The sequence below is a fragment of the Balaenoptera musculus genome, chromosome 10, assembly GCF_009873245.2.
Source record: "Balaenoptera musculus isolate JJ_BM4_2016_0621 chromosome 10, mBalMus1.pri.v3, whole genome shotgun sequence".
NCBI lineage: Eukaryota > Metazoa > Chordata > Mammalia > Artiodactyla > Balaenopteridae > Balaenoptera > Balaenoptera musculus.
In genome coordinates, this window is record NC_045794.1 from 89,761,170 (window position 1) to 89,781,489 (window position 20,320).

General features: G+C 39.3%; 1 protein-coding gene across 1 annotated transcript; it reads left to right on the top strand.

Annotated features, from left to right (window-relative positions):
• The first annotated feature begins 110 nt into the window (after positions 1 to 110).
• FBXO7 (F-box protein 7) lies at positions 111 to 20,220 on the top strand. Its single transcript, XM_036866489.1, is given in 10 exon segments — positions 111 to 769; positions 4,164 to 4,458; positions 9,888 to 10,115; positions 11,452 to 11,493; positions 11,495 to 11,594; positions 13,791 to 13,874; positions 16,067 to 16,162; positions 17,977 to 18,153; positions 18,485 to 18,522; positions 19,530 to 20,220. Coding segments are annotated over 10 exon segments (1,572 nt in total). The 5' UTR covers positions 111 to 647; the 3' UTR covers positions 19,920 to 20,220.
• Positions 20,221 to 20,320: the final 100 nt, after the last annotated feature.

The following is a 20,320-nucleotide window of genomic DNA, read 5'->3' on the forward strand; positions in this document are numbered from 1 at the left end:
TTGATTGTTATGCAGAGACAGATTACTAATATACTCTTCGACACAGATCACTCACTACAAGCTGTTTTAATTTTGCTGTAACGGGAGAAACTACCAGAGCCTGGTCTCAACCTAAGGTTTCTCAGAGCGTATGGTGCTGGAGCCGGGCGCCAAGGAGGAAATGGGTAAGAACCAGGTACACCTGAGCCTTGCGGAGTGGCGAGTAGTTTTGCCTGTAGCATCCCTTTCAGCGTTAACGTTCTCCAGGCGCAACTGGAAAGAGGTGGTACAGCAACAAGCAGAAGAGCCGCGATCCCCGCGCCTTGCTGCAGTCTGGGCGCCTGCGCAGTGTGCTCCTCGGGCTCCCAGGGGGCGCTGTCGCGCGCCGAGTCACCGATCGCGAGTTCCCGAGCGGCCTGGCTCCACGCAGGCCACCAGCAGCCTGCTCGCGGGGTGGGCTCCAGGGGGCGCCCTCAAGAGAGGGGGTGGGGCGCTCAGTTCCAGAGACCGGCCTGGTGGGGCCTTCACGCCGTTACACCTCAGCATCCCCATAGCTCCGGCAGTCGCCGCTCCGGGGCCGCCGCCGCTTGAGGCGGGAGTTGACCGGCCGCGCCGTCGTCACCCTCGCCGCCTCGGGGTCCCAGCCCCTGGGCCCTCCTGCGGCTGCCATGAAGCTGCGGGTCCGGCTTCAGAAGCGGACCTGGCCGGTGGAGATGCCCCAAGCGGAGCCGACGCTGGGGCAGCTACGCGCGCACCTGAGAGAGGCCCTGCTGCCCACCTGGGGGTACAGGTACGCGAGAGGCGGGGGCGCGCGCGGCGGGTCGGGGAGGAGCGCCGGCTGGCGCGGGCACGCCCCAGGCTGTCACGTGAGGCCGGGCGGCGAGCTGGGCGTCGCGGGGCCCGCGGCCCTGGACTGTGACGCGCCGGCCGGGCGGTGAGCGGGCGCTGGGGCTGCAGCGTGCGGGGTCCCGGCTCCCAGAGGTCATGGCCCGCCGTCTCGGGGGCTCCGATCCCCTCCACGGTGAGCCTTCGCTTCCGTGTTTGCAGTAAAAGAACCTAGGGATAGGCTAGGATGCAAAATTCTCACGTCCTTTGAAATGTAAGGTTGGAAATTATGGGTTTGGCTTGGGTTAAACCTTTCCAGGCTCTCAGGGGTTTAAGTTCACCATCTCCAGCTGTCAGAGTATTTCAGTGAAAAAGTTTGGAAAGTACTAGAAGGAGTTAGAAACCTGCCCTCCATCCGAGGCCACCTGTAACCTGGTACCGCTGCTTTCAGGCTGCAGTCACCTTAAGACTCCGTTAAGTGTTTACGTGCCAGGAGCCGCTGTGGGCACTTTGACTTCCCAGCTGCAGTTTTACAAAGTGCAGTGTGTCGGTCTGTTTTAAATAATAATATTTAACTGGGCAAGATGTTGCTTTTTTTTTTTTTTTTGGATAAAAACTATGGTAAACGTTGGCCTTATGATGACCCTGGAGAGCTTGCAGTTTGGGGGCAGTGACATTGAGAAGTAATGGATCAAATTCTGTTATTTATGGGGCTGCAGATGAGGCTGCTTTGTTTCCAAAAGGGTATCCTGGGGACAGTAATCTGGGAGTAGAGGGACAGACGTAAGGGTGGTCCTCTTCAAATACTGAGCTACCGAATTTGGAATTTGAGTGTGCTGAGAAAAAATAAAAAAGATGTTCTCTGGGGCTTTTTAGATGAATTCTTCAAAAGAAAACCTTTCTATTAATTAAGTGGTTCCTTTCATAAGACTTTTATCAACTTACATTTTATTTTTAGGGAATTCAGTAAAATGAGGCCGTATTATGAATGTCTCACCCTTTCATTTTTCAGGTTAAGACAATACTACATTCAAAGTAAGCCTTTTTTTCTCCAAATTAAAAACATAAATACAGAAAACGAGGTATTGACATAACTCCTTTTAGGCATTATATTAACTGACATGCCTGTTGTTTTTTTCTTGGTGTTAAACCTAAGTGTTTTGTATGCTGGCATCATTACCCCACCACAAATTGTCAAAATTAACTTCTCTTTTTAAAGTATTTTCATATATATGTATATATATTTTATTATTTTTTAATTAGGTGGGACACTCTAGAAAGGATGCGAAACCTAATACTACGCTTTGTTTACCCAAGAGCCCAAGTTAGTTTCTCTTTCAGCTTTGTTTTTACAGTGGAGGCTGGTTAACTGGAAGGAATGTTAAGCTTCAGCTTGTGAAAGTAAATTCATTCTTCTGAAAGTATGTTCATTTTATAATAAATGGGCAGTTTAAAAACAGGATCAATTTTTAACCACTCTCCTGGAAAACCATATATTACTTTAGAAATAGCTCTTCCCTTTTTCTAAAGGGGAGGCCGACATTTTATTAAGCAGACAATTCTTTACCTTTTTTACAAATCGATATTTGAACGAACATTGTGCTAGATACCATTAAAAAAAACAACCTTGTGCTGTGACAAATGATCCATAAAAACATAGTTCATTTGAGGTGTTATTCTTTTTTTCTGCTAAAAATGGGATGTTGTTTTTCTGGGTAGTTGGCAGATTTTCAACATTTATCAAAACATTTGAAAACAGAGGCATAGCTACTTAGTTTCTAATAAGCAGGAGTAGTTCTTAAAGCTTCAGTAATTTCTCTACCAAAGACACTAATTGGTAAGAAAAAATGTATATGTGCAAGAAAAAACATTAATGAATTATGGGGAGCACTTTTGAAAATGTAGCATTTTAAGAACAAATAAACAGAACATGATTTTCGAAAGACTTCATCCTTTGTTAACCTCTCAAAAAGTTAATGAAGTTAGCATTGCTGAGTGTAAATGTCTTATAAAATGTTCTGCAGTGGTTTGTTAATTATTCTTCACCACTATGTAATGAAATGATGATTGTTCTCTCAAGGTCAGATAATCTGCGATGCAGAAAGGATGGGAGTTCCTTGCTTCAGACTAATTTGAGCTCTTAGCTTGTTTAGCACTGGGTTTTTGGATTTGTGTTGTCTTCCATATAAAAGACATTATAACTGGTGCTCAGTAAGAAGGTTGAACTTATCAGTAGGAGGGATGAATTTATACTCAGTCTACATGCACTCATCTGACTTTTTGTGATTATGAATATTCGTTTAGGACATGGGTCTAGTATTTTGGAACCATAAGCTAACTGTCCTGGAAGGATATTGTTAATTAGCCCTGATTTCAGCCTCATCTTGATCTCTCCATCTAATGTTTATTGGTTGCATCCATTCCACAAATACTTCTATTTGCCAAGTGCTGGAGATACAGTTTTGAACTAGACAGACAAGGTACCCATCTCATGAAACTTAAATCCTAGTCGTAGGGGTGGGGAAGAGAGCGGATAAGCAAATAAATATATTTTCAAATAGCAATGTTGTAATAAAAATAAAACAGAAGAATGAAATAGAGTAATGGAGGCAAGTGGAAGGCATCTCTGAAGAGGTGACATTTGGGTTGAGACCTGGATGATGAGAAAGACTCAAGTCATTTGAATAACTGGAAGAGCAGATGCAGAGGCCCAAAGGCTGCAGTGAGGTTGATCTGTTTTTAGGAATGAGTCGAGTGGAGAACAGCTAGTAAGAGGATGGGTGAAAAAAAAAAAAAAAAAAAGAGGATGGGTGAGGTAGGAGAAGTGGGTCAGATGTTGGGCTTTGGAGGGCATGTTAAGGATTCTATTCCAAGGTCAAATAGAAGCCATTGGAGAATTCTCAGCAGAGGAATGATGTAATATAATTTATATTTTAAAGAGGCTATATTTCATTGAATCTCAGTTGCTGTCAATCCTGAGATGCACATTCTTATGTCACACTAAATGAAAAAATGCTGTCCATTAAGCTGTGATATGTCATCGATTGTAAGAAGCATCCTGTTTCAAAGATGACAAAGTATAAAAAGTATATATCTTAGAATTGATGAAAACATGGATTAATGATAGAGAATTACTGATCCTATCCCCCAGGCTAGAATCTATAACCTAAGCATTTGGTGATAAGAATAAATAATTTTGATAGTTTTTCCAAGCTTTGGCTTTCCTCTTATCTTCGTTTTGTTTTGTTTTCATTAGTTCTGCTGGGGTCATACCATGTACCTTATATATGTTTCAAATGTATTATTGTGGGTAATGGTAATAGGTAGCTCTTACTATCCTTATCCATCTTTCTTGGCAGTTCTGATACCCGGTTTGCAATTACATTGAACAACAAGGATGCCCTCACTGGAGATGAAGAGACCTTGGCTTCATATGGGATTGTTTCTGGGGACTTGATATGTTTGATTCTTGAAGATGCCATTGCAGCACCTAACTTACCTTCATCCACAGATTCAGAGCATTCCTCACTCCAGAATAACGACCAACCCTCTTTGGCCGCCAGCTCCAGTCAGTCCAGCATACAGGATGAACAACTGCGTGATTCATTCCAAGGACAGGCAGCCCAATCTGATGTCTGGAATGACGGAAGTATGGTGGGTATTAAAATCAAGACAAGAAATAGAATAGTTGATAAATCATACTGAATAGCTCGATTGAATTCTGTACCAGTCAGGATAATTGTCATCAGTAGACTGCAGATTATAATCTTATAGAAAATTTATTTTTATTTTAATTTATTTATTTTTATTGAAGTATAGTTGGTTTACAATAGTATATTAGTTTCAGGTGTACAACGTAGTGATTCAATTTTTTAATAGATTATACTCCATTTAAAGTTATTACAAAACAATGGCTATATTTCCCTGTGCTCTACAATATATCCTTGTTGCTTATTTATTTTATGCACAGTAGTTCGTATCTAATAATTCCATATCCCTATCTTGCCCCTTCCCCACTGATAACCACTAGTTTGTTGCCTGTATCTGTGAGTCTGTTTCTGTTTTGTTATACGCATTCGTTTGTTTTATTTTTTAGATTCTACCTGTAAGTGATAACATAGAGTATTTGTGTTTCTCTCTCTGACTTATTTCACTAAGCATCCTACCTTCTAGGTCCATCTATGTTGTTGCAAATGGCAGAATTTAATTCTTTTTTATGGCTGAGTAATATTCCTGTGTGTGTGTATTTTAAGTTTTTAAAATTAAAAAAATTGTCACCTCAGACTCTAGATGCTGATGTAAATTTGAAAATATGTGCACTGATGTTTTCTTCCCAAACCAGCTCCTCCTCTGTCAATGGCAGTACTGTTTTCCTGCGCTTAAAACTGTGGAATGATTTTTGACTCCTTATATCCAGCCCCTTAACAAGCCCTGCCTGTTTTTCCTTTCCATTCCAGGCTTCCAGTGTGTGTTCTTCAGTCTGCTTTCTGGGTTCATCTTCTTCTTGCACATTTTTTTTTTTTAATAAATTTATTTTATTTATTTATTTTTGGCTGCATTGGGTCTCGGTTGCTGCGTGCAGGTTTTCTCTAGTTGCGGCAAGCGGGGGCTGCTCTTCGTTGCGGTGCACGTGCTTCTCATTGCGGTGGCTTCTCTTGTTGCGGAGCACGGGCTTTAGGCACGTGGGCTTCAGTAGTTGTGGCTCGCAGGCTCTAGAGCGCAGGCTCAGTAGTTGCGGCGCACGGGCTTAGTTGCTCCGCGGCATGTGGGATCTTCCGGGACCAGGGCTTGAACCCGTGTCCTCTGCATTGGCAGGTGGATTCTTAACCACTGCACCACCAGGGAAGCCCCTTCCTGCACATTTTTGATTATGTTGTTCCCCTGCTCTTAGGTAACTCTGTGTCATAGGTACACCTGGGCTCATAATTTTTGAGCTGAAAAAGTCCAGATGTCTCTAGTTCAACCCTCTCATGTCTCAGATGAGGAAAATGTTGTCTGTCCTCCTGTACCTGGTTTTTAAGGCTTTCTGAGCAGTTGCCCCACAACCTTTGGGGGCTAGTTTCTGTTCCTCCCTCCTGTAAACTGTCATCTGCAGTCAGACTGGACTCCTCCTCCTCACTGTCCCTCTCACAGCCAGCACCTGCACACGCTCACACCTGCGCATGCACGGGCACACACACACACACACACACACACACACACAGCCTAGTGACTGCTTCGCTCTTTGCTCTCGCTGCTCACCCAGCTTGGAACCCCCTCCCTGTCCTCTCTCTCCTGTCCACATCTCTACCCACCTTCCAAGGCCCTGCCAACGGCAGCCCAGTAGTTTTCTTCAGTTTCTTTGTATTGATCATCTTTATTGCCTTGTAAACACCTCATTATTTATTATTCTGCCTTTTGATTTCTTGTATGGCACAAATGATCACTTTATTACTTAATATTTTAATACCAGTACATATGCCATCTTGTTAATTGTTTTGTGTGTGTACATTCATCATGTGAACTTAATTTTTTTTTTGCAGGCTTTAAATATTTGTAAGTATTCATTGTGCCTATCATGTCATCAAGTATAGACAGATATTAAAAAATACTTTTTAGCTGATTGGTAAATTATAAAAATCATCTATGTCTAGATTTTTAGTAATAGTATCCAGAGAGATTAAGTAAGTTTAAAAAGCTTTTATAAAGCTCAAAGTATTTTTATGAATTTTCTTTTCAGAAATTATTGTGTATCTCTGAGATTCTGTCTCATAGAAGTAATCTAGGGAATGAGTAAGAATATTTAGTCAGATATTTAAATTACATTTCTGAATCTTTTTTGATGATAGACTCATTCAGAGATTCTGTAGAAGGATCCATTCCCTTTACTTTTCATAGTGTATATGATAGTTACTTTACTAGTTTCCTTTTGGAAAATTTGGAGACATTAATATTGCCTCATGTTAGTAATTTCAGTTCTAAAAGCATGCTGTTTTGTATTCTACGACTTGTATAGGGTGACTGTAAAATCTTAGTGGGGACTAAGTGGGGACTTAGTGGATGATTTTTATAATTTACCAATCAGCTAAAAAGTATCAGACCCTAATATTAGGGTCTTGTTCCATACTTGTTCCACTCATTTGTGAATGACATATGACAGATGATCTGTTTAGAGAGGTGGTGCTAAACATTTTTTCTCATCTCCACATGCATGAAGAATATGATAAGTACTTATATCATATCAGGATGGCTCAGAGAACGTCAGTGGTTCTCATGGAGTGAGAGTAGAGTTTGATAAGCTCACCAGGGGATTCTGATATCTTCCTCCCATGTCATTATCAGTCTAGGGTAACCTTTTAAAATATTTTTCCCACATATATTCTCTCCCATACGACTGTCAGTAAGTACTAAATGGCCAAAAGTTAGGTATAAGAAGCAAAGAGCATATATACAGGCATACCTCATTTTATTGCACTTAGTTTTAATGTGCTTTGCAGATACTGTGTTTTTTACAAATTGAAGGTTTGCGGCAACCCGGCGTTGAGCAAGTCTATTGGCGCCATTTTTCCAATAGCATTTGCTCACTTCTGCCTCTGTGTCACATTTTGGTAATTCTCACAATAGTTCAAAATTTTTTGTTATTATTATATTTGTTATGATCTGTGATCAGTGATCTTTGATGTTACTATTGCAAAAAGGTTACGACTCACTGAAGGCTCACGTGATGGTTAGCATTTTTTAGCAAAAAAGTATTTTTAAATTAAAGTATGTGCATTGTTTAGACATAATGCTATTGCATACTTAATAACTACGGTACAGTGTAAACATAACTTTTATATGCATTGGGAAACCAAAAAAGTTGTGTGACCTGCTTTATTGTGATATATTCACTTTATTGCAGTGGTCTGGAACCCAACCTGCAATATCTCCAGGTATGCCTGTAATTCATAATTTAGTTAGGTGTTAAGTGGTTTTAATAAGTAGTTTCTCCTTTCTCAAAAATACGATGGAGCCTCGTTTTTAGGTAATATGGATTGTCGTCAACCGCTAGGTTTTTTTTTTTTTTTTTTTTTTTTTTAAAGGCTAAGAGACAGTAACTCTGGGGGGCCTACATAGGAAGCCTTTTTTTTTTTTAATTTTTTATAGCTACTTTATTTATTTATTTTTATTATTTATTTTTGGCTGTGTTGGGTCTTCGGTTCGTGCAAGGGCTTTCTCCAGTTGCGGCAAGCGGGGGCCACTCTTCATGGCGGTGCGCGGGCCTTTCACTATCACGGCCCCTCCCGTTGCGGGGCACAGGCTCTAGACGCGCAGGCTCAGTAGTTGTGGCTCACGGGCCCAGCTGCTCCGTGGCATGTGGGATCTTCCCAGACCAGGGCTCGAACCCGTGTCCCCTGCATTAGCAGGCAGACTCTCAACCACTGCGCCACCAGGGAAGCCCAACCTCTAGGTTTTAACAAATGAATTTGGATCTTTTCCATAAGCCATCAGGGCTCAGGTCCTCAGGGATTTTGAAAGAAACAACCTCTTGTTCCCTTACACTCTTCCACCGTTTCACTCATATTATGTAATTTTAATTTCCTCTGTTCCTTTCCTAATGGAAATACGAACTTAAAAGAAACATGTGCTTTGCATTAAGAGTTGAGCACATACCTAGGAAATAGTCTTTCTGAGCGAAATTAATATAGGTAACTCAGTCTTACGGAAGCAGTGTATTGCGTCTAAAAGCCCTGAACTGTGAGTCTGGAGATCTTTGTTTATTTCAAATTTTTATTAGCTGGTAACCTTGATTATGTTATTTAATCTGAATCAAAATTACAGTACGTATAAAAAGGTGACGTCATCTGTCTTACCTATTTTACAGAATTTTTGTGTGGTGTAAATTAGAAAACAATGAAATCAAAAACATGAAATTGTAAGAATTGTAAGATATTATCCTTCAGCATTTGTTCAACAAGCATTTATTGAGTACCTACTGTGTGCCAGGTACTGTACGGGTGTTAAAAAAATGGGTGACATGTAGTCTGTTCCTTTCTAAGCTTGTGGTTGTGGTAGGATATAGACATGTAATCAGAAAGTTGCAATACAGTGTGATAAAGTGCAATAATTAAGGCCTTTGCAAGGCAGAGAGGTAGTCTATAACCTGAAGAGGTGGGGAATACCAGAATGGGGAGGAAGGAACTGTGGAATGTGAACTTGATACAGAGTCAGGGATCAGGTGATGAAGGGCCCTGTATGCTAAGGAGTTTAGGAGTTTGGACTTTATTTTGTAAGCCTGCATTTCTCAGCATGGCCTCTATGAAAAACTTGTCTTGTGAGATTATAAGTAAGTGTTATGGGGATGCTGAGTGTTAAGGAAGGAGGATAGTGTTTCTTAGTTAAATGTTATGCACACTTTCTGTTAGTATTGGACTTCTCAGAGCTTTATAATGCCAAAGTGTATTTTATGAATATGGAGGGTAAGGTTAGGTGGCTATGACATGCAGATGTCCATACTTATTTGATTGTAGACCTCTTTTTTCCTAAGAACACTTAGGGTCACATTCCAAGGCACAATTTAGGGCAGTGCTGCTGTCTGCGTAGGGGAAGTACTGGCAAGTTTAAGCTGGGACTTGGGACATAATTGGATTCTCAGTTGTCAAAAAACTCTGGCAGCAGTGGGTGGAATGTATTGGAAGACAAGAAAGAGGAGTGAAGGTATACTTGGGGAGGCCGTTGCTGGAGGTTAGGAGATAAATGAGTCTGAAGTACCACTGGAGTAGGAAGGGGCAGATTTTTGGAGATATTTAGGAGATAAGAGTCAGTGGACCTTTGACAGCTAATCATATTGGGGGTGGCACTTAATAAGGTCGAGGGGGAAGTCTAGGATGATTTCCAGGTTTTTGGCATATCAGCCAGAATTAATGGAGATAAGGAATTCAGGATGGAGGAGCAGATTGCAGGCTCATTTGTTTAGGAGGGCTTGCTGAAAATGTGTACCATTTCTGAACCCAGTAATGTGCTTTGGCTCTGAGCGCTAATCTCAGTCCACTTTGAATACAAAATTTACTGTGAAAAAATGAAAGTCTGTTTAATGAATTCATTGTTTTTGTTATCCCTTTCAGTCAGGGCCTAGTCAAAATTTTGAAGCTGAGTCAATTCCAGATGTCGTGGATGTGGAAGAGGGCACAGGTTTCTACCCCTCAGAACCAATGCTCTGCAGCGAATCGGTGGAAGGGCAAGTGCCACATTCATTAGAGACCCTGTATCAGTCAGCTGACTGTTCTAACCCCAGTGATGCCCTGATAGTATCCATACATCTTCTCATGTTGGAGTCGGGTTACATACCTCAGGTAAGCCTACAGAGAGCGAAAGTTTCCCATTAGAAAAGGGGTGGTGTTCTAGATTTCTTTATTAAATGTGTTTGGGTATTAATGTAAAGTGTCGAACACAGTGTTGAGCATACAGTAGGCAGTCAGTAAATGTTGCCTTCCCTCTTTTCCTTCTTTTTTTCTCCTTTATTTCCTCGTCAGCTTTTAGTTAATATTATAGAATTGATGGCAACTATGGTTTAAAAAAACCCAAAAGTTTATATGTGATCGTATGTAGGTAAAATGTGGTCAGTGCGTGTGGATTGGGCATGACTAGATAGATGGCTCACCAGGTTATTTTTTAATGTTAGTGGTTCTATGAATTGCCACTAACTTAGTAAGATTCAGTTAGGAAGAGGGGCGTTTTTCTTGTGCTGTAGTTGCTTACCTTCATTCATTCATTCCTTATCCATTTGATAAATGTCTGCCAGTGTCAGGTGCAGTGCCTTGTCTCTGCTTTCAGGTTGCTTACAGTCCAAGAGTAGGAGAGAGAGACAAGTATACAGACCGTTATACTGTATTGGCTAAATTGTAGGAGAAACGCATACATATATAGGATGCCAGAGATTCACAGAGGAGAACATTTAGAAGTTTTTCAAACTTTAATGTGCTTAAGAATACCTAGGGATCTTGTTAAATGCAGATTGTGATTTAATAAATCTGGGGTGGAGCCTGAGATATTATGTGAGCATACTCTACACGATAGCAATGCTGCTGGTCTGTGGGCCATGTTATGAGTAACAAGTATATAGACTAATTCAGTGATCATTGAACACGTGCACCATGTCATGCCAGGAATTAGAATATAAAGATACTGGGACAGTCCTCATCCTCAAGGAGTCTGTAAGTGGAGGAGAGAAACAAAAAGGAAATTATAACGTATTATAATACAATTAATAACATAATAGAAGTATGTAACAATAGAAATATGAACAGAATGTTAGAGGGTGAGAGAATGGGAATGACAAAAAGGATTTGTTTTGAAAAAGGCTTCACAAAGGAAGTGGTATTTGAACTGGGATCGTGCATAATGATACGGCTTTGCTAGGCAGAGAAGTGAGACTTTGAAGTGAGAAATCAGTCTCTATCTCTGATGTTATTTTATCTATTTGAACAAAAGTTTTGGTGGCAGATAATGTAACTTTTTTTCTATCGAAGTTTTAAATATTAATAGAAATATTAATGAATTGATAAATTTTATTAAAGGGACTGTATGGAATGCTTATTTGTAGACAAGTTAGGGGCCTCTTGGGTTTTTAATCTTTTTGAGAGTAATACGGTTCTTCATTATTTGTTTCCCTTTCATTTCACTCCCCAGGGGACTGAAGCCAAAGCTGTGTCCATGCCGGAGAACTGGAGGTCGGGGGGGCGTGTATAAGCTGCAGTACACGCATCCTCTCTGCGAGGGTGGCTCTGCTGCTCTCACCTGTGTGCCTTTGGGAAACCTCATCGTCATAAATGGTAATTGGATGGCATAGTCATGTTCGTTAGTTTGTGAATCTTTACATGTTTCTCTCCAAAAATTTTATAGCCACTTCAGCGATGGGCTATCATGATGCAGTTAGGAGTCTTTCTCAACTTTGTTTAATCCCGAGCCCACTGATAACATGGGTCTGAAAGGTTATAGAATACAGGGCTGATGTTTATGCTAGCAGCCTTCACTCTAGAGGCAGCTGTACTCTTTTGCTGTCTTAACTGTGTAATTTTTTTGCTCCAGGGGGAGTTGTGATACTAGGAGTAAAATGAGTCTATTACATATGAACTCTTTAAAGAATACTTTTTCTTTATGCCTGTGGATGGCTTTTTAATTTTTGTTTTACTAACCAAGGTCTTGAACTGAGAGATGGTGAAAGGTGAGGTTGAGCTGGGGTCATTTTTTATCTAGTTTGGCATCTCTGAATGCATAGAAGTACCGCTAAGGGTTCTGAGGCCTCAGTATGTGTGTGTTTTATCCCCCTACTACCCACCCTCAAGTAAGTCACTCTGAATAGAGTTTCTTTTTCTAGTTCTCCTCTTTCATACTAAGAAATTTCACTGGATGGCAATACATTCTATTTTTGTATTTCATTTTAGCTCAGATGCCATCCAGAGATCTATACCAGCTACCAGGGGTCTATGGAGTAGTCTCATAATCACACATCCTGGAGATTCATTTGAGTGACTAGACTCTTTTGTTTTTGTCCTGCTTTGATTTTGAGGTTTACCCTTTTAGCTGAGTAAGAGTCTGGTAAGGTTGGAATGACTGCATTTTTTATTTTTCATTACAGCTCATCTTTTGTACAGCAGAGACAGTTGCCTTGATATGTCTTAGCTCAGTGGTTTTCAACATGCTCTGCAGCTGCTAGTTTCTGCTGAGATGGGAGCAAGGAGGTGGCTTGGTAGAGCCACTGTCGCTACTTAAACCTTGAGCAGCAACATGTGTGCCTGTTTAATTTAGTGAGGTCCCTTGTAAGATTTTGTTGGGAAAAGCTTTTTCTGCTAAAATCTATTTGAAAGCCACTGACTTACACTGTGATCTTTGAAATAAAAGATAGTTTTAGGTTCCCTTTATGTAATTTCTTCTATTTCTTTTTAATCACTAGATTCTTTGAAATGTTATTTAAAAGTCTCAAATTTTCAGCTTTAGCAGCTCTAGTGGTATTTCACGTTTGTAGGATGTGACTGATGGCACTAGGACCTAGCAGTGTCTCTTCAACAATTCATCACAGTTAGCAAATGTAACTTTTGGCTGGGCATTCTTATACAAAGAGGGCCAACAGTATCCAGTCATACTGCTATATCACATCATAACTTGCAAGGTTGCAGCTATCAAAGAGTAAATGTGAGGTTGTAATTTTTGCCTCAATTTCTTATAAATCACTTTAATGACACGTGTATATTAACCTTTATTTACTAGTCTTAAGATACTTAACATAGAGAATAGCTGCTAAATGTCTTAGTTTCTGATGCTTTGTTCCTTTAATAATTCTTGGCAAATCATCTACTTGTGGACTTACATGGCAGACAGCCATTCCAGAACCATTCCAGGCCTGGTTCTTTGAAAAGGAGCAGTGTGTCCTTAAATCTTTGCTTCACCCGAGACATCCTGCTCAGTGCACACGTGCACGAGCACGTCACTGGCTCTTTCATGGAATGAGGTGAAGTGCGCCTTTGCATATAGGATTAAAAATGAACCCTCTGGTGATGTCAAGAATATTGATCCTCTGAGTTTAGAGAGAGACGATACTATGAAAACTAGCAGGATTCTTTTAATAAACAAGAGAAGACTCACTGCCAAGGGTTAAATAAAAAATAAATGGAGTTTTTAGTCACCTCATTAGAAATAATGATTGTATTGTGTTTAACTGTCTCCTATTAACCTTGTTGCATATCTTTCAATTATTAATAAGCTGCTGTTGGTAATACTTAGTGGGTTTCATATAAAGGTGCTTAACTGTAGTTTTTAAAAGTGGTGTTTTAGAGTGATTTTACTTAATGTGATGCAGGTTTGCACTTTGGACTTTGCTGTGAGGGAAGGAAATAAGCATAGGGCAGTTTGTTTTTATAATGTGTTTTTCCTATATATGGGGGCAAGGGAATGCAAGTCCATACTAAAAAGTGAAGGCAGTTGATGAAATGGCAAAACTTTTTCATCATCTTTCTTTTGCCTATTTACAGCTACACTAAAAATCAACAATGAGATTAGAAGTGTGAAAAGACTGCAGCTGCTGCCAGAATCTTTTATTTGCAAAGAGGAATCAGGTAATATAACCATGATTGAACTTCTGGTATGAAGCTTTGAGAGGTTCACTTTAAAAAAACAGAAAGGTAATGTTCAAAAGACTTACAGTTTCTAGATGAGATTAAAGCAGATTTAAGACAATGTTGCAGAGTTTTGGTTTCTTTCCTGTTTCTCTTAGGGTCTTGGATACTGAATTATATTTATACATCAAGCACTGTTGATGCTTCATAATTTCTTTCCTTTTTTTTTTTAAAATAAATTTATTTATTTTATTTTTGGCTGCATTGGGTCTTTGTTGCTGCGCAGGGGCTTTCTCTAGTTGTGGTGAGCGGGGGCTACTCTTCATTGTGGTGCCCAGGCTTCTCATTGCGGTGGCTTCTCTTGTTGCAGAGCACGGGCCTAGGCGCGCAGGCTTCAGTAGTTGTGGCACGCGGGCTCAGTAGTTGTGGTGCATGGGCTTAGTTGCTCCGTGGCATGTGGGATCTTCCCGGACCAGGGCTCGAACCCGGGTCCCCTGCATTGGCAGGCGGATTCTTAACCATTGTGCCACCAGGGAAGTCCCGATGCTTCATAATTTCTGAATTACTCTTTGTGGATTTTTCTAGCATTGTATTTAACCAGTATGGAGAGGATCTGTGTTTTGTGGAAACCATACAATGCAACTTCATTATCGACGATTATCGAAGGAAAAACTGCACTAAAAATGTTTGCTTAAACTTATATAAATTTGGTTGCTATTTGATACAGATTGGAACTTTACCAAAAGTTTGCATTCTAGGCATGGTTTTGCTTATGTTCTATAAAATTAATAGATGCAAAGAAGACGAGTTTCCTTTTTTCTTTCAGTTAAACCCAAAGTGTGAGAGGCAGGTAAGTAGTTGAAGGAGAAGAGATGAGGTGGAAGGGGAATTAACATCTTTTAGTACTTGTCTTTTGCTGGACATGGGCCTTTACAGATGTATTTTTCATTTTATCCTCATAGTAAATTTAGGCGGGTTTTAAAATCCACATGGGGAATGGTGTGGTATAGCAGGGAGATGGGACTTACAGCAGGGTCTTTTAAGGGAAGCTACCTAGATCTAGATCTTTGCTTTGAAGGTCTTGAGACTTATTCTTGTTAGTTCCTAGGGGAGATCAGGCCCTGAGAGACTAACTTATATAAACTAAAGCTGATAAGAAAAGGAGACATCAGAATACGTATTTATAATGGTCTCTGAACATTTAATGTCATACTAGGCCAGTGTTTCTCAACCATTTTTTCATTATCAATCCCCTGAGGAGAGTTTGTACACATTTTCCCCCCCAAATCATTCTCCCTCATGAAATTTTAATTTCATAGATATACTGTATACTTATTTGTATACTGTGGCCCTTTGGAGGGTCACAGACCAATGTAATAGCTGGGATTTTTGCCTGGTTGGGGGCAATATTGTTTCTGTTGAGAACACATGAACTAGACTGATAAATCTGTAAAGATGGTCTTACCATTAAGACCAAAAAAACTTGAAATTCCTTGGCTATAACACTTTATATTCATCTCTATACTATGGAGGACCTTGCTGTGGGGAGTAGAAATACTCTACATTCTACAGCAGTAGAGGTTGTTATGCCCATTTTCTAGATCAGGAAACAGGTCTAGAGGAGGTTAAATTACTTCAAGGTCACAGAGCTAATAAATGGTAGAATTTAGGATTGGAATAGATTTGACTCCTGAGACCTATTTTTTAAGAACAATTTTTATAGGAATATAGCTCAGATGATCTTATTTCTGTTAAATAAGGAAAAAGGAAACGAAAAAGGAGGAAGAAGGTTAATACTGTTAGATTACAAGTTTTCGGATTATATTAATTGAATATTTTCAATATGTAATTTTTATGTTGGGTAGGAATATGCTACTCATTTGACAAGTCATTTTAATCAATTTTTACCGTGGCTTATAGTATAGTACCTAGGTACTGTTATTTATCCTTTTATTTATAAGTTCCTAATTACTTTTATAGTAGGGAAAAATTTGTTTAAAGATGATTCAGCTTTCAGAGTTACACATTGTATTACTTCCTCTTCGACCAGAGACTTTGGTTCATTTCTGTTTATGTAGGAATTGTGAAAACTAACTTACCACTTTGATTTGGTTTGGCAGAAGTAGAGAACACCATTTCAAGTTTTTCCACTTGATTGTGTGTTTTGATTTTTCATTTAAAAAATATTCTAGGGGAAAATGTAGCCAAGATATACAAAGATCTTCAGAAGCTCTCTCGCCTCTTCAAGGACCAGCTGGTGTATCCTCTTCTGGCTTTTACCCGACAAGGTGAGAAATGATAAATCATCACAGGTTGAATGGCTAGAAAGAATAGTAAGTTCACATATGTTTAAGGGTGACGTAAACCTTCCCTCTTTTCTTCCCTCTTTTCTCGTCCTAGTGGAAATTCTGCTCTTTTAAGACTAAGCTTAAATGTTAATTCCTTAATTGCTCTTCACATCCTCTTTGTATCTCCACTGCATTTTATATGTATCTTTATTATAGCCCTTTATTCAGTGTATCATAATTTTTGACATGATTTCTCTCCACCTAAGGTTATGAATACCTTGAAAGCAGGGAATATGTCTTTTTCACTTTTGTATTCTCATGGCCTAGCACACGGTCAGGCCTATAATAAGTGTTCAATAAATACATATATAAATAACGTATAGCCTGTAAATTTGGTCTACTTTTTTTTTTTTAAACTATTTACTGGGACTCTGTGCTAGGTACTTTGGATATTTCACATGCATTCTTATTTAATGCTAACAACTTTGAGGTAGATTTTACTCTCATTTTATAGATGGTGAAGCTAATTCAGTGAGGTTTATAATTCACTCAAAATCCTTGTGTTAATCAGCTTTCTCTTTGTGTTGTAGTAAAAAATATTTTAAAATCTTAAGTGAACATTTATGTCTCGCTTGCGTACATGCTGTGTGGGGCTTAGCTTTAGCCGAGGAGTGGTGAGTAGTCCTCATCCAGGACTTGCTCTTCTTGTGGCACAGGGAAGAGAGGACCAGTGGCCTGACCATGTGTTGGTTTTTAAAGCTTTTGTTCAGAAATGATATGCCACTTGCACTCACATTTCACTGGACAAAACAAGTAAAAATGGCCAAACCTGGTGACTGTGGGACGGGGAAGTATAACTATAGGGTAGAAAATGACAGGGTAGAATCGTAATCTACCACATTCTTTTGGCTGGTAAATAATTTCAGGTTTATACAGATAGGTATGTGGCTTTTATCTGCTATTTGTATGTAGAAAAATAATATTTTAGGTCTCAAGTTGCATGGTGCCAAGGCTATTATAATCATAGTTTTCTTCTTTGGCTGGTGGTGAGGGAAAAGAATAATGTGAATTTTAAAACCCCTTACTGGATTTTGATTATCTTTGCTAGTGGAGAATGGTATCCCATATATTCAAAGGAGCTAATAATCAAAAAATAATTTTCATTTGACTTCGGAATATACTATTCTTTTCCTTTCTTGGTTTTGCTTTTGAATTTGTCTACCTCTCTTCTTTTTCAGCTAGATATCGAATAATAGTAATCTAATACTCGAGTGCTAATTATGTGCCAAACATTGTTCTGAGCACTCTGTATGTATTTACACATTTAATTCTCAACTCAATGAGGTAGGTAATATTAGTAACCCATTTTACAGATGAGAAAATTGAGTTAGAGTTTAAATAACTTGTCCAAAGGCACACAGCTAATAAGTAGCAGCATTGGAAACCAATTGTACAAGCCAATTAATTATCCATTTTCTATAGTTGAATAGAGAATTTTTTGTTGTACTGAATATCGCTTGAAACAAAGGGGAGGCCATTGGCTAGTATTTAGAAATTGTCATAGTTATTTATTTGATCTGTATTAAAAAGTAATTTGTTTCTCTACTAAAACATAAAGAGAATAAGGGGCTTGGAGTTAGTAGTAGTTATAGAGTTAACCTGGGGACAAAAGTTTGTTACAGATAACTTATGCTTGGATAATTGAGGATACCATCTAATTTATCATCTCTTTAGAAAGTTGGCAACTTTGGTTGAATATATGGGGAAACTGGATGTTCTTTACTCAGTGATACCTATTCTCTTTTTCCTTTTAGCACTGAACCTACCAGATGTATTTGGGTTGGTAGTCCTCCCATTGGAGCTGAAACTGCGGATCTTCCGACTTTTGGATATTCGTTCTGTCCTGTCTTTGTCTGCAGTTTGTCGTGACCTCTATATTGCTTCGAATGACCAACTTCTGTGGAGGTGTTTATATCTGCGGGATTTTCGAGGTGATTTCCATGATAACATGTTAACAAGAAAAGGGTTCTTTGTTACTGAGGTCTTAATTACTCAGCTTGCCAGAAGTTTTAAGTTGTGGGCTTTTTTTTTTTTAAGAGTAAGAAATAATCATAACATAGCCTTACTGTAAAGAGATTCTAAGCTTCATATACCTTTGCCTATGTCCTGAAAACTCTCCCCATTCATTTTTGTGTTCTCTGCAATACAAACAGTCCATTAGATCAAGTAGACTATTTCAGGATAGAAAATTGAAGTAAGACAGGTTTAATGTTGGATGAATGAAACGGTTTTAAATCTTTGTTTTTTGCTTTTTCTTTGTAGATGGTACTGTCAGAGGTCGAGACACAGATTGGAAAGAAGTAGGTAGTTTTAAATACCAAGGCTAACGTTCATAGCACAGAAATAACTCGTGAATTAATACATTAAGGGCATATTTTCCACTTTTTTATGATATAATGCAATGTTTTAATTAAATTTATTGCTAATTTTTAGTAAATGAAAATGTTTTCAACTTTTACCTTAGACTCAGTCCTTAGTGTCTTGTAATTACACAGGAAAAAGAATCTTTAACACAATGATTGTTTTCACCTTTACTTAATATATTCTTCCTTCTTCTGTTGTTAAAAAAATTGAGTTGTTTTTGTGCTGGAGTAATCTTCAGCTGTTCAGCTAGTTAGAATAGTAAATTATGAAGAGAATAAATTATATTGTTTTATTTGCAGATACCACTGTAAAAAGACATTGATAGGACTCAGAAACTTGGGATGAAGGACTAGAGAATAAAATTCAATGAAAGTCCTCAAATATGTACAAAATACATAGTACTGTTCTTTAGGAATATGTTCCATCCTCTAAAAGAGCATCTTTTTTGTTATTTAAATTGAGGTCCATTAGGGATATAAGTTAGGTGAGAAATTGAACATAAGTGCTGGCCCCCCACCCCCTTCCCTGCCAGTACCTTTTTATATTTTGTGGCATGACATTTTCAACAAATATTTAAATTTTCCACTTTCAAAAAAGGCTGACTTAAAATTGCATATCAGCTTGAGAGCTCTAGATTGCAGTCTTGAGAGTACATGTCACTCAGTTATCCCTCCTTTGGATGTATTGTTACTCCAAATTGGCACAATTGCTCAGTTGCAGTGTGGTTAAAGAATAGAGTTCATTTGGCATTGTGTTCATAGCTACTACCTTATTCATGCAGATAGAAACTGGTAAAAGTTCTCTTCTGTGCACTGTTTTTTTTTTTGCCTGCCTTGATAGTATGGGAAAAGAAAAGTATATATAGATCTATACAATGAAAGCAAACGAACTTTGGGGAAACATCCAACTCACTTACCATATCTTGTCCTTGTTTTTTCTATAGCTGTACAAGAAGAGGCACAAACAAAGAAAAGAAGCTCAGAGAGGGCGGCATGTGATGTTCCTGCCATCGTCACCCCACCCCATTCCATTCTATCCCAACCCCTTGCACCCCAGACCTTTTCCTCCCAGTTCTCTCCTTCCTCCAGGAATTATTGGTGGTGAATACGATGAAAGACTAACCCTTCCTTATGTTGGGGATCCAATCAATTCACTCATCCCTGGGCCTGGGGAGACACCCAGACAGTTCCCTCCACTCAGACCACGTTTTGACCCAATCGGCCCCCTTCCAGGACCTAACCCCATCTTGCCAGGGCGAGGTGGCCCCAATGACAGATTTCCCTTAAGACCTAGCAGGGGTCGGCCAACTGACAACCGGCTACCGTTCATGTGACTGATTTATAATCTCATGCTGGAGCTTGTTTTGGTTTTGTTTTTTTAAAACTACAGACGTCATCTTGTTGGGGTGCTATCTCTAGTGTTTTTTGATTGTGGTGGTGAGAAATGCACTCACAGAAGCCTTTTGGTAGATATATTTAAAGCTCCAGGGGTGGTATAGCCCAAAGGTTACTGCATGACAGGGTTGGCCTTGGGAATAGTTGGTTCCTGACATCCCCTCTTGACTTACCCTCTAGAATGAAGGTTAGACATTGATAATGTTCTACACCAGAATAAAAAAAAAAATTAAGTGTGAATTACATGGCAGTCTTGACTTTTATTACCGAAAGATATGTAATAAATATTCAGAACAGCTTTACAGCATTACTTGGACATTTCAAAATGATCAGAGAACTT